Source organism: Bufo bufo, chromosome 3 (assembly GCF_905171765.1).
Source record: "Bufo bufo chromosome 3, aBufBuf1.1, whole genome shotgun sequence".
NCBI classification, from domain to species: Eukaryota; Metazoa; Chordata; class Amphibia; order Anura; family Bufonidae; genus Bufo; species Bufo bufo.
The window spans coordinates 97,918,874-97,932,735 of NC_053391.1; the positions used below are offsets into that span (position 1 = coordinate 97,918,874).

General features: G+C 41.9%; 1 protein-coding gene across 1 annotated transcript; it reads left to right on the forward strand.

The window, feature by feature from the left end:
- Positions 1-8,714: 8,714 nt before the first annotated feature.
- Positions 8,715-9,606, forward strand: BHLHA9 (basic helix-loop-helix family member a9). The gene has a single exon (XM_040421784.1). The coding sequence runs from the start codon at positions 8,756-8,758 to the stop codon at positions 9,524-9,526; it is 771 nt and encodes a 256-aa protein (XP_040277718.1). The 5' UTR covers positions 8,715-8,755; the 3' UTR covers positions 9,527-9,606.
- The last annotated feature ends 4,256 nt before the right edge of the window (positions 9,607-13,862 follow it).

Sequence of the window (13,862 nt, forward strand, 5' to 3'; positions counted from 1 at the left end):
CACAAAAAGTGCAATATAGAGCAACCAAAAATCATATGTACCTAATATAGTACCAACAAAACTGCCACCTTATCCCGAAGTTTCAAATATGGGGTCACTTTTTTGGAATTTGGGTAAATTTGGTATTTTTTTTATGAATAAACATAAAATATTTTTACTCAAATTTACCACTGTCATGAAGTACAATATGTGATGAGAAAATAATCTCTGAATAGCTTGGATAAGGCTACATGCACACGATCGTTCCGTTTTTTTGCGGTCCACAAACCGCGAATCCGCAAAAAATGGAAGCAAAACGGACAAGAATAGGACTTGCTATATTTTTTGGGCGGGCCACGGAACGGAGCGTGTGCATGAGGCCTAAGTAAAAGCGTTTTAAAGTTACATGTCAGATTTGCAAGAAATGGCCTGGTCCTTAAGGTGAAAAATGGCAGGGTCCTGAAGGGGTTAAAGTCCCTCCTAGCTCCATACATGTATGTTGCTGGTCATGAAGAGGTTAATGAATATGCATGTAGACAGTGTCGTATTGCCCCACCAGAATACAAGAGAACCCTCTGGAGGTCCCAAACTCTGACACAATAAAAAAAACGAATAAAACAGGGCCCCTATGATCTAGCAGAAGACCATTTCATTTGGTACTGACCTTAGAATAAGATCAGGACAGGTTTGGACATATCATATGTGTAGCGGCACAGGGACCCAGTAGGCATCCTAATATCTACTTCACTGCATGCAACGGACAGTTTAACTACTGTCATAGCTCCACAGTGCAAGTCAGTACATCATTAAACAACTTGCCACATAATAGGTTAGTACATAACATTAGACTGCTTGGACTGGGAGAAAATGTATGTACAGTTGCAAGAAAAAGTATGTGAACCCTTTGGAATTTTATGGATTTCTGCACAAATTTGTCATAAAATGTGATCTGATCTTCATCTAAGTCACAACAATAGACAATCACAGTCTGCTTAAACAATTAACACACAAATAATTACTGTAAATGTTACCATGTTTTTATTGAACACACCTTGTAAACATTCACAGTGCAGGTGGAAAAAGTATGTGAACCCCTAGACTAATGACATCTCCAAGAGCTAATTGGAGTGAGGTGTCAGCCAACTGGAGTCCAGTCAATGAGATGAGATTGGAGGTGTTGGTTACAGCTGCCCTGCCTTATAAAAAACACACACCAGTTCTGGGTTTGCTTTTCACAAGAAGCATTGCCTGATGTGAATGATGCCTCGCACAAAAGAGCTCTCAGAAGACCTATGATTAAGAACTGTTGACTTGCATAAAGCTGGAAAGGGTTATAAAAGTATCTCCAAAAGCCTTGCTGTTCATCAGTCCACGGTAAGACAAATTGTCTATAAATGGAGAATGTTCAGCACTGCTGCTACTCTCCCTAGGAGTGGCTGACCTGTAAAGATGATTGCAAGAGCACAGCGCAGACTGCTCAATGAGGTGAAGAAGAATCCTAGAGTGTCAGCTAAAGACTTACAAAAGTCTCTGGCATATGCTAACATCCCTGTTAGCAAATCTACGATACGTAAAACACTAAACAAGAATGGATTTCATGGGAGGATACCACAGAGGAAGCCACTGCTGTCCAAAAAAAACCAATGCTGCACGTTTACAGTTTGCACAAGAGCACCTGGATGTTCCACAGCAGTACTGGCAAAATATTCTGTGGACAGATGAAACCAAAGTTGAGTTTGGAAGAAACACACAACACTATGTGTGGAGAAAAAGAGACACAGCACACCAACATTAAAACCTCATCCCAACTGTGAAGTATGGTGGTGGGGGCATCATGGTTTGGGGCTGCTTTGCTGCGTCAGGGCCTGGACGGATTGCTATCATTGAAGGAAAAATGAATTCCCAAGTTTATCAAGACATTTTGCAGGAGAACTTAAGGCCATCTGTCCACCAGCTGAAGCTCAACAGAAGATGGGTGTTGCAACAGGACAACGACCCAAAGCATAGAAGTAAATTAACAACAGAATGGCTTAAACAGAAGAAAATACACCTTCTGGAGTGGCCCAGTCAGAGTCCTGACCTCAACCCGATTGAGATGCTGTGGCATGACCTCAAGAAAGCGATTCACACCAGACATCCCAAGAATATTGCTGAACTGAAACAGTTCTGTAAAGAGGAATGGTCAATAATTACTCCTGACCGTTGTGCACGTCTGATCTGCAACTACAGGAAACGTTTGGTTGAAGTTATTGCTGTCAAAGGAGGTTCAACCAGTTATTAAATCCAAGGGTTCACATACTTTTTCCACCTGCACTGTGAATGTTTACATGGTGTGTTCAATAAAAACATGGTAACATTTAATTCTTTGTGTGTTATTAGTTTAAGCAGACTGTGATTGTCTATTGTTGTGACTTAGATGAAGATCAGATCACATTTTATGACCAATTTGTGCAGAAATCCATATCATTCCAATGGGTTCACATACTTTTTCTTGCAACTGTATGTGGGTAAGTACCTGGCTCAGTGATAGAAAACAGAAGGTGGTTATTAATGGTTCACAATCAGATTGGATCACTGTCACTAGTGGGGTACCACAGGGATCAGTATTGGGCCCTATTATCTTCAATATATGTATGAATAGAAGACTTATCAATAACTTATCAATAAACTGCAGTCATTGAGCATGGACTCCCATATTGTTGAGTGGATTAGGCAGTGGCTGAGTGACAGACAACAGAGGGTTGTAGTCAATGGAGAACATTCAAAACAAGGTAATGTTACCAGTGGGGTTCCACAGGGATCTGTACTGGGACCGATTTTGTTTAATATCTTCATAAGTGATATTGCAAAAGGCCTCGCTGGTAAGGTTTGTCTTTTTGCTGATGACACAAAGATATGTAACAGGGTTGATGTTCCTGGAGGGAAACGCCAAATGGAAAAGGATTTAGGAAAACTAGAAGAATGGTCAGAACTCTGGAAACTGAAATTTAATGTGGATAAGTGCAAGATAATGCACCTGGGGCGTAAAAACCCAAGGGCAGAATATAGAATATTTGACACAGTCCTGACCTCAGTATCTGAGGAAAGGGATTTAGGAGTAATTATTTCAGAAGACTTAAAGGTGGGAAGACAATGTAATAGAGCAGCACGAAATGCCAGCAGAATGCTTGGATGTATAGGGAGAGGTATAAGCAGTAGAAAGAGTGAAGTGCTTATGCCGCTGTACAGAACACTGGTGAGACCTCACTTGGAGTATTGTGCGCAGTACTGGAGGCCATATCTCCAGAAGGATATAGATACTCTAGAGAGAGTTCAGAGAAGAGCTACTAAACTAGTACATGGATTGCAGGATAAGACTTACCATGAAAGGTTAAAGGACCTTAATATGTATAGCTTGGAAGAAAGAAGAGACAGAGGGGATATGATAGAAACTTTTAAATACATAAAGGGAATCAACTCGGTAAAGGAAGAGAGCATATTTAAAAGAAGAAAAACTACCACAAGAGGACACAGTTTTAAATTAGAGGGGCAAAGGTTTAAAAGTAATATAAGGAAGTATTACTTTACTGAGAGAGTAGTGGATGCATGGAATAGCCTTCCTGCAGAAGTGGTAGCTGCAAATACAGTGAAGGGGTTTAAGCATGCATGGGATAGGCATAAGGCCATCCTTCATATAAGATAGGGCCGGGGGCTATCCATAGTATTCAGTATATTGGGCAGACTAGATGGGCCAAATGGTTCTTATCTGCCGACACATTCTATGTTTCTATGTTTCTATGAATGATCTTATAGAAGGGTTGCACACAAAAATATAAATTTTTGCTGACTACACTAGTTTTCTCCAATCCGATGGTATATTTTAACTTGAAGCGTCAACATCACCATGGGAACGCCTCTATATTAGAATATACCATTGGATTTGAGTTAGATCGTGAAACTCAGATCTGACAGTATATTCTAACACAGAGGCGTTCCCATGGTGATGGGGACGCTTCAAGTTAGAATATACTGAGAACTGTGTACATGACTGCCCCCTGCTGCCTGGCAGGTGCTGCCAGGCAGCAGGGGGCAGACCCCCCCTCCCCCCCTGTATTTAACTCATTGGTGGCCAGTGCGGCCCCCCTCCCTCCCTCCCCAGTGTTAAATGTGACCAGTGCGGCCCCCCTCCCTCTATATTCATTAGTGGCCAGTGCGGATTCCCAGTATTAAATGTGACCAGTGCGGCCTCCCCTCTCCCCCCCCCTAATTAAAATCACCCCCCCCCCCATCATTGGTGGCAGCGGAGAGTTCCGATCGGAGTCCCAGTTTAATCGCTGGGGCTCCGATCGGTAACCATGGCAGCCAAGACGCTATTGCAGTCTTGGCTGCCATGGTTACTTAGCAATAAATAGAAGCATTATACTTACCTGCGAGCTGCGATGTCTGTGACCGGCCGGGAGCTCCTCCTACTGGTAAGTGAAAGGTCTGTGCGGCGCATTGCCTATAGCACAGACCTGTCACTTACCAGTAGGAGGAGCGCCTGGTCGGTCACAGACATCGCAGCTCGCAGGTAAGTATAATGCTTCTATTTATTGCTAAGTAACCATGGCAGCCAAGACTGCAATAGCGTCTTGGCTGCCATGGTAACCGATCGGAGCCCCAGCGATTAAACTGGGACTCAGATCGGAACTCTCCGCTGCCACCAATGATGGGGGGGTGATTTTAATTAGGGGGGGGGAGAGGGGAGGCCGCACTGGTCACATTTAATACTGGGAATCCGCACTGGCCACCAAATATAGAGGGAGGGGGGCCGCACTGGTCACATTTAATACAGGGGAGGGAGGGGGTCTGCCCCCTCCTACCTGGCAGCACCTGATCTCTTACAGGGGGCTATGATTCGCACAATAAGCCATGTACACAGTTCTTTTAGTATATTCTAACTTGAAGCGTCCCCATCACCATGGGAACGCCTCTGTGTTAGAATATACTGTCGGATCTGAGTTTTCACGAAGTGAAAAATCAGATCTGTAAAAACCAGTTATGCAGACGGATCCGTTCTGAAAGGATGCAAGCGTTTGCGTTATAGGAGCGGATCCGTCTGTGCAGACACCAGACGGATCCACTCCAAACGCAAATGTGAAAGTAGCCTAAACTGTGTAAAGTAATTAACACGGAAGAGGACAGTATACTGTTGCAGATGGATCTAGATAGATTGGAGGCTTGGGCAGAGAAGTGTCAAATTAAGTTTAACACTGATAAATGTAAGGTTATATGAGGAACCATTTTTACACTGTGCATTTTTTTATGCAAAATGCATTTTGTATAGACAAAATTAATTTTGTAGAATTCTTTGTCAAAAAATGACATTCTGTGCGACAAAATTTCATTTGGTGCGACAAATTGAATTATTCTGTAATAAAATTACATTCCTTGCGACACAATGACATTCTGTGTGACAAAATTAATTTTCTGTCATAAAATGACATTTTGTATGACATTCTGTGTCACTAAATAATATTCTGTGCAACAAGATGACATTCTGTGAGAAATTGATTCCTGTTCACAATGGGAATAAATGACAGCCAATATGCTGCTTTTTGTTTTTATTTTGTGATTCTGTGTCACAAAATAACATTCTGTGTGAGAAAATGAGTGTTGTATCACAAAATGAATTATGTGACACAGAATGAACTTCGTGTAACAAAATCAATACTATGTCACAAAATACCATTCCGTGTGACAAAATGAATTTTGTGCCACAAAATACTATTCTGTTAATTGTGTGACAAAATTAATTCTGTGCCACAAAAGGAATTCAGTGTAATAAAATCAATTCACAAAATACCATTCTGTGCGACAAAATGATGAAAATTTGGTGTCTGTGTAACAAAATGAATTGTGTCAAAAAATAACATTTTGTGCGACAAAAAGATGTCAGTAAAGACTAAATGAATTCTATGATTACTACATGCATTTAGTGTCACAGAACACATTGGAGGAGATTTATCAAACTGGTGTAGATTTAGCAAACTGTAGAAGAACTGGCATAGTTGCCCATAGCAACCAATCCTTTTCCACCTTTCATTTTCCAAAGGAGCTGTGAAAAATGAAAGGTAGAATATTGATTGGTTGTAATGAGCAACTAAGCCGTGCTAATTTACACCATTTTGATAAATCTCCCAATTTTGTCACAAAATACATTGCAAACTAATGGGACCCCATAAAGTTTTCCATAGGAACGCTCATTAGTGAGGACCTGGTGGTGTAAATGTACTGCCAATTACCTGATGTTCTTCCAAACCAAACTCCCTCAACGAGACCTTTGTGGACCTTGCTTTGTGCACTGGGTCATGCTGGAACAGAAAATGACCTTCCCTAAACTATTCCCACAAAATTGGAAAAATACAATTGTCTAAAATGTCTTGATATTCTGAATCATTAAGATTTCCCTTCACTTGAAGTAAGGAACCTAGGCCAACCATTGAAAAACAACATATCTCCTCCACCAAACTTTACAGTTGGCACAATGCAGTCAGGCAGGTAACGTTCTCCTACATCCACCAAACTCAGACTCGTCCATCAGACTGCCAGAGAATTGTGATTCATCAGTCTACAGAAGATGTTTCTACTGTTCTAGAGTCCAGTGACAGTGTATTTGATGCTTGCCATTGTGTTTGGTGATGTGAGGGTTGCATGCAGCTGCTCAGCCATAGAAACCCATGTCATTAAGCTCCTAGCACAGTTTATGTGCTGATGCTAATACCAGAGGAGGTTTGGACTCTGCAGTTATTGAGTCAGCAGAGCGTTGGTGACTTTTATGCACTATTTGCATCAACACTTGATGACGCAGCTCTGTTACCCTTTGTGGTCTCCACTTTGTGGGTGAGTTGCTGTGGTTCCTAAACACTTCCACTTTACAATAATACCACTCACAGTTGATTGTGGAATATCTAGGAGGGAAAAGATTTCACACACTAACTTGTTGCAGTGGTGGCATCCTATTACAGGGACCACTCCGGAATTTAGTGAGATCTATAGAACGGACCATTCTTTCAAAAAGGTTTTTAAAGGCAGACTAGGGTAGGGGCTGGATTTTATACACCTGTGGCAATGGGACTGAAGGAAACACCTGAATTCAAAGGAGTGTCCCAATACTTTTGTCCATATAGTGTATTAATATGCAATGAATAGATCACTTCAAATGGAGTATTATGGCAATACACATACAATAAAAAATATTGTTAGTTTTTTTTTGGGGGTGTATATTTTTTACTCTAGTAGTGCCCCCTGCTGTTTATCCTTCTGGTCCACCCTCTTCTGAATCCACAGGTGGACTAACATGCTCAGTATCATCCCCTTAGGGTCCATTCACACGTCTGCAATTTCGTTCTGCATTTTGCGGAACGGAATTGCGGACCCATTCATTTCTATGGGGCTTTGCCTTTTTTCATTGTTCCCCCGCCCCAGCCTCTGCTTATGCCCGACCTCCTATTCCCTTGCGTCATCCTTCGGTCCGGCCGAGATCCCGCGCCTGCGCACTGCCTCCGGGCTGGAGCCTGCGCACTGCGATGCCCATTGTGGGCACAGCATCGCTTTAACTACTGCGCATGCCCCGGCAAACGCCACATTGCTGCTGGTTTTGCGCCGTTCGCTGGAGCATGCGCAGTAGTTAAAGCGATGCCGTGCCAACAATGGGCATCGCAGTGAGCATGCCCCGGCCCGGAGGCAGTGCGCAGGCGCGGGATCTCGGCCGGACCGAAGGATGACGCAAGGGAATAGGAGGGCGGGCATATGCAAAGGCTGGGGCGGGGGAACAATGAAAAAAGGCAAAGCAGCCTGGGCACTAATACAGCGAAGGCCACCCCTGGGCACTTGCGAGTGCTCATTTGCATATCAATCAAAGTTAGTTTTTCCAGCTTCTGCAAGTGTAAAGACAAAGACAAAGGTACCATTACATTCATGTATAGGTGTGCGATAGGACAATGTAAGCACTGTATATGGCCATATGGAGGTGACAGACTCCCTTTAACGCTGACGTTACTCGTTTATTGATATATGCTTCCATATTAAAGGGGCATTAAAGGGTTTTTCCGGGATTTTGATCTTGATGGCCTGACAACGGTACGGAGCACAGGATCAGCATTCAGCCAGCAGCACGGATCAGGGAACCGGCTAAATCCCATTCCTGCCTCTAGTGACATAGGCAATGTTCTGTAATCTTTCTTGCTCATTCATAGCATGTCTGTTAAGACTATAAAATAATCTATGAATATTATGCAATTAATTTTTGGGTCGGTTCACATGAAAATATTCTTTCTAGCACAAAGGTGTGAATTGCATTACATGCATGTGTTATTGCCCCCCTCTGGCAGTACAAGTTTGAAGGTGATCAGTCAGAATAGATTAAGAGGAAAGACCTGTAATTTGTTGTAGAAGGAGAACTATGTATGCTGTGTAATTTGGCAGATCAGTATGTCAGAGTACTTACTACAGGCATTTGCATGTTTCCTATGATCTTTTTTTTGACAAAGCTATCAAGCCCAGCCCTGTCTACCTGTAGGCGGGTAATAAAACAAAGATACTAGTTACCTGTTAGAGCCTTACGAGGTATAATAAAACAAGATGGCACATTACATTTTTTTTTTTAAGAAGGCCTCCCTTATAGGGAGTGACTTTAGAGAGGGAGTGGAAGGACTGAAGTTATCACAAAATCTTTAAAAGCAGAGCAAAGACAAGAGAAATCCAAGGTAAACAAATCTTATCTCAGGGCTGGGCTTGAAAAGTGAGGAGAGCTGCAATGAGCCTCATTGAGTCAGACTTCTCTGATGATGACCAAGAGATAGAAGATGGAACAAATGAGACAGATGAGCAGACTCTACAAAAATTGCAAATACAAGAGAGCGAGAGTGAAGTAGAAGACACCAAGTCAAAAAAGAGGACCAGGCCAGTGAGGTCAAAGGCCAGGCGGACAGCTGCCAATGTCAGAGAAAGAAAGAGGATCCTGGACTACAATCAGGCCTTCAATGCGTTACGACTGACCCTTAAACATGACTTGAGTGGGAAAAGACTATCTAAGATATCAACTTTGAAGAGAGCAATCAATCGGATATCTACTCTGTCCATGTTCCTGCATTCAAGTTCAGAGCAAAAACAGGCCTGCAACCACACAGAATGCCATCTTCAACATGAAAGGCACAGCCAGCCAGAGATTAATCATGGTAGTCCTCAGGCCTACATAACGCCACCTCAGTCTCACCAAGATGTACACTCAGAGTTCAGCTATGGGGAGACTGCACATCTTCAGCAAAGCCTCTCTCCTTACTATCCTAGACAGTCACCCGAGGCTACTTATTTACAGTGCCAATATGGAAGCCGAGCAGAGGATAATTCAATGCCAAGCTCCCCTTACTCTTACTATTCACATAGTGGCTACAGCATCGGAGTAAGGGGCACCTGCTTCCCTAATCAGATGGACAATCTTTCAGAGCATTCTCCCGGACCATTAGCATGGCAGTTTGGTTACTTACAAGGATCATCAGGCTTTCAGCATTCTCTCTCCACGCACTAAGCTGAAGCTTTACAATATGGACAGCTTGAGACCCATGCAAAAACTTTTCTACACCAACACCAGGACCTCTGCGAAATAGACTGACGTGTAATATTTGTTCAAGCAAAATGGTAACGTGAACTTGTAAGATATTGTATTGTGTATATTTTATGTGATTTTTGAACTGGTAGACTTTTTTTGTTTATTATATTTGATAAAATGAGCTGCTAATGGAATTTGTGATTCTAGAAAAAGTCATGAAGAATCTCTTAATTCTGATGGAAAACAAACTTGTCTTTAAGAATATGGACTATTTTCACTTTAGCCTTATAGGATAAGACAACTTTTCTAAGATACTGTTGTTTTGTGGGTTGTATAATGTTCAAATCTCAGGATATAGATTGCAATTTAAATGTGAAACTAAATATTAGACAGACCTGTTAGATCTCAGCGTTCCACGTTCTCAGCCTGTTATATTAGTATCTGAAAATGAATTGTTAGAAATGTGTTAGTCTAAGGCAGAAAATTTCAGCAAAGGTGGACTTACACACTACATACCGATTCACCTCAACTAGTTTCCTTATTTTTGGGACAGTATTCTTGAATTGTGGTACCTCTTTTAAAAAGTTCTTGAGGTTTTCCTGAAGTCTTATGTAAACAAATTGCAGGACCGTATAAACTACAAACATTACTTATAGTCCTAAGCTCTTCACTTTATCAGTATTAGAAAATCAGGTAGTTCTCGGTATGGACTGTACTGTGTGCTCTTCTTTTCATACATAAAGAAATGATCTCATATATTGAGGGATCTTTAAATTTTAGTAACTCTTACACATCCCGATAGTTGGACAGATTATCGGGGACCAACGTTCTTGCGAACACTCGTTCCCCACAATCTGACCGTGTAAAAGTGCAGCAGATGACCTCAATGAAAGATGGAAAGGGTTGTTCATCGGGTGAAACTGTTGTTAGTTCAGGTACCTAAATTATTGTTTCTGGGCCCAGAAACAATGCAGCTGTATAAGGATGAATGATCACTCGTTCTCATACCGTGGAGGTGAGCGCTGCATGTAAATGCAGAGCTTCACCATCACTGAACCAGCAGCCAGTTGTCAGGAAGGAAAGCTTCCTTCCAAATAATCGTCTGCTCCTCGCCCCATGTAAACCCACCATTAGGCTTGAGGCACACAAGCTACCAGTCAGCCAAACAGCTTCTTCAGCTCACAGCTATCTCACCCAATCCCTCAATCACCTATTACAACAGCTTATCTTCCTAAGAACAGAAGGACCAGGCATGTTGAAGTGGAACAGCTCTATCCTTATCTCTCCCAACATCTGCCATTGGGGGAAAGAGGGAAAACTGGCGGGGAGACCAATATACATCTAGCATGGCTAGCTGTAAAACACATTAGATTGATGAGTCACTTGAAGCATGATATGATATATTCACCTCCCAGCTATATGTATTTCTGGTTTAAAAAAGGTATAATGCTAAGTACTTATTGATCCGCCAGATGTTCCAGATGACCCGACCAGCTGAGCCCGAGCTACATTGCTATCACATATATGATTTGTGCCTTTTTAACCTCTGAAACATACAGTACTATGGTACAATATGGGTAATGAACTCTTGTCAATGATGGGTAGTCACAAATATATTATGTGCTGTCTCTGTTCTGCATTTAATAACTGTTCAATGTGCAATACATTCTCAGTCCTCGGCTGCTCTTCTATATGTTCTGTTATCTGTGCAGGGACCAACAGAGCATGTACAACTTCAGGAAACTAAAAGTTAATGTGAATTTATTTTGATATTTTAAAATAAAGATTTTATATTCTTTACACTTGTTTGTTTTTTAGGGTATATGTGGGTGTTCCATATGCATATGAGTTTTATGTAATATGTGTGTGTGTGTATATATATATATATATATATATATATATATATCTCTAATATATAAAGCTGAGTGTATGTGTGTATGTCCACTAAAGGAATCCGCACCATCGCATTTACAATCACAAAATTTGGTACACACAGGTGTCTGGGAAGGTTTTAGACCAGGTCTCAGCTCTCTAGGACGTACCGTTCCTGAGTTATTCCCAAAAAATGCATTAGCCAATAGAAGCTTAGTCAAATGACCCTTATCAGCCAATAGAAGCTTGCAGGTCCTCCAGTCTCCCAACCCAGCCATTTTCCTTCACTGCTGTAGGAGAGCTTTAAAGGAAATCTGTCACAAGGATAATTGCTATTGAAGTAAAGCCATGGCCTAATAGCACTTAGTACCTTATTTCCAGATGTGCCTTTGTTCCAGCAATAGATGTTTTTATCCTCTGAAAAACTAGTTTATTTGGTATGCAAATGAGCCAGTAAGGTGCCCAGAGGGGCGTCACTCTTGCAGGAAGGAGCCTAGCCACGCCCCCTGCCACAATGTGTCCACCCTCAAAAGACTTAAAACCCCACCCCCAAGCCCTGATATGCCACGCCCCTGATCTGGTTAGGCCATGCCCCTCCCACTGCTGAACCAACGAGGATTGAAAAAATGAAAGTAAAAATCAACTTCTGTCAGCTGCAGGGGTGGAAGGGAAGGTGACTTTCACCCTGCAGCTCACACTCAGACAGAACAGTGCTGCTGTATTAGAGTGAGCTGTTCAAAAGGACACGCCCCGATCAGGTTAGGCTACAACCCCTCCCACTCCTCAGTCGACTGAGATTGAAAAAATGAAGTTAAAAATCAACTTTTAGGTCCCGTTAAGCCACGCCCGATCTGATCAGGCCACACTTCCTCCACTCCTCAGCCGACAGTGATTGAAAAAATGACGATAAAAATCAACTTCTGTCAGCTGCAGAGGTGGGAGGGAGGGTGACTTTCTCCCTGCAGCTCACAGTACAGTGCTGCTGTCTTAGAGTCAGCTGTTCAAACGGACATGCGCCCGATCAAGTAAAGGCCACTGTTAAGGGGGCGGGCCCCTGTGGAGGTCACTGTCAAGGGGGTGGTATGCTGTGAAAGTCACTGTTAAAGGGGAAGGCTGCTGTAAAGGTCAAAGTTAAGGGGGTGGGCTGCTGTGAAGGTCCAATTTTAAGGGATGGGGCACTCTGGGGGGGTCACTGTTTTGGGGGCGTGGTGCTGTAGATGTCACTGTTATAGTGGATAGTGTTGATATCTTTTAACGACACACACAAACATGAAATGAAATAGATTAAATATACCCGCGTGAAGCCGGGTCCTTCAGCTAGAATATATATATATATATATATATATATATATATATATAAAAAAGATGAAAGACGGACAGCACTCCAAGTAGTAGTGGTGTTTATTCACCCATGTGGATGGCAATGTTTCAGCTCATACAAGAGCCTTTTTCAAGCGCTCTTGTATGAGCTGAAACGTTGCCATCCACATGGGTGAATAAACACCACTACTTTTACTTGGAGTGCTGTCCGTCTTTCATCTTTATTATATGGGGTAAGCAGCTACATCCCTGGACCTAGCACCCACATTGTTTTTTCCGGTGCCACAATTTGTTTCCTTTTTTTTATATATATATATATATATATATATATATATATATATATATATAAATAATTTTATATTGTATCTCCAAATATGAACATCATTTTGTTCTAAAATTTTGTTAAAATTCATATAAAATTAATCTAAAGTTCTCATACGTTTCAGAGTTTAAAGGGTTGTCAAAGAGTGTAACCCTTGACAATCACCTCTTCACCGTAAGAACTGTAAATCCATGAAATAGTCACCTCAGGACATGGTCACAGCAGGAACACTGGATGGTTTCAGAAAAGGCTTAGATGAATTCTTAGAATCAAATAACACAAAAGGGGTTGTCTCACTTCAGCAAATGGCATTTTTCATGTAGATAAAGTTAATACAAGACACTAACTAATGTATTGTGATTGTCCATATTGCCTCCTTTGCTGTCTTGATAAATTTTTCCATCATATCATACACTGTTCGTTTCCATGGTTACGACCAACCTGCAATCCAGCAGCAGTGGTCGTGCTTGCACACTATAGGACAAAGCACCAGCCTATGTGTACTCTGGCAGAGAGGCCAGCACCTTTTCCTATAGTGTGCAAGCACGACCACCGCTGCTGGATTGCAGGGTGGTCATAACCATGGATATGAGCAGCATAGAATGTGATGAAAAAATGAATCCAGCCAGCAAAGGAGGCAATATAGACAATCACAATACATTGGTAACTGCCTTGTATTAACTTCCTCTACATGGTATATGCCATTTACTGAAGGGAGACAAACCCCTTTAATGCTTATAAACTGTGTAGAATTCTGTGTTCTCTCTCCCTTTCCCTTAATTCACATCCTCTCCCATCCCT

What these genes read in the sequence shown, in the direction of transcription:
- BHLHA9 (XM_040421784.1), top strand. Translation starts at nt 8,756, where the DNA reads ATGAGCCTCATTGAGTCAGACTTCTCTGATGATGACCAAGAGATAGAA.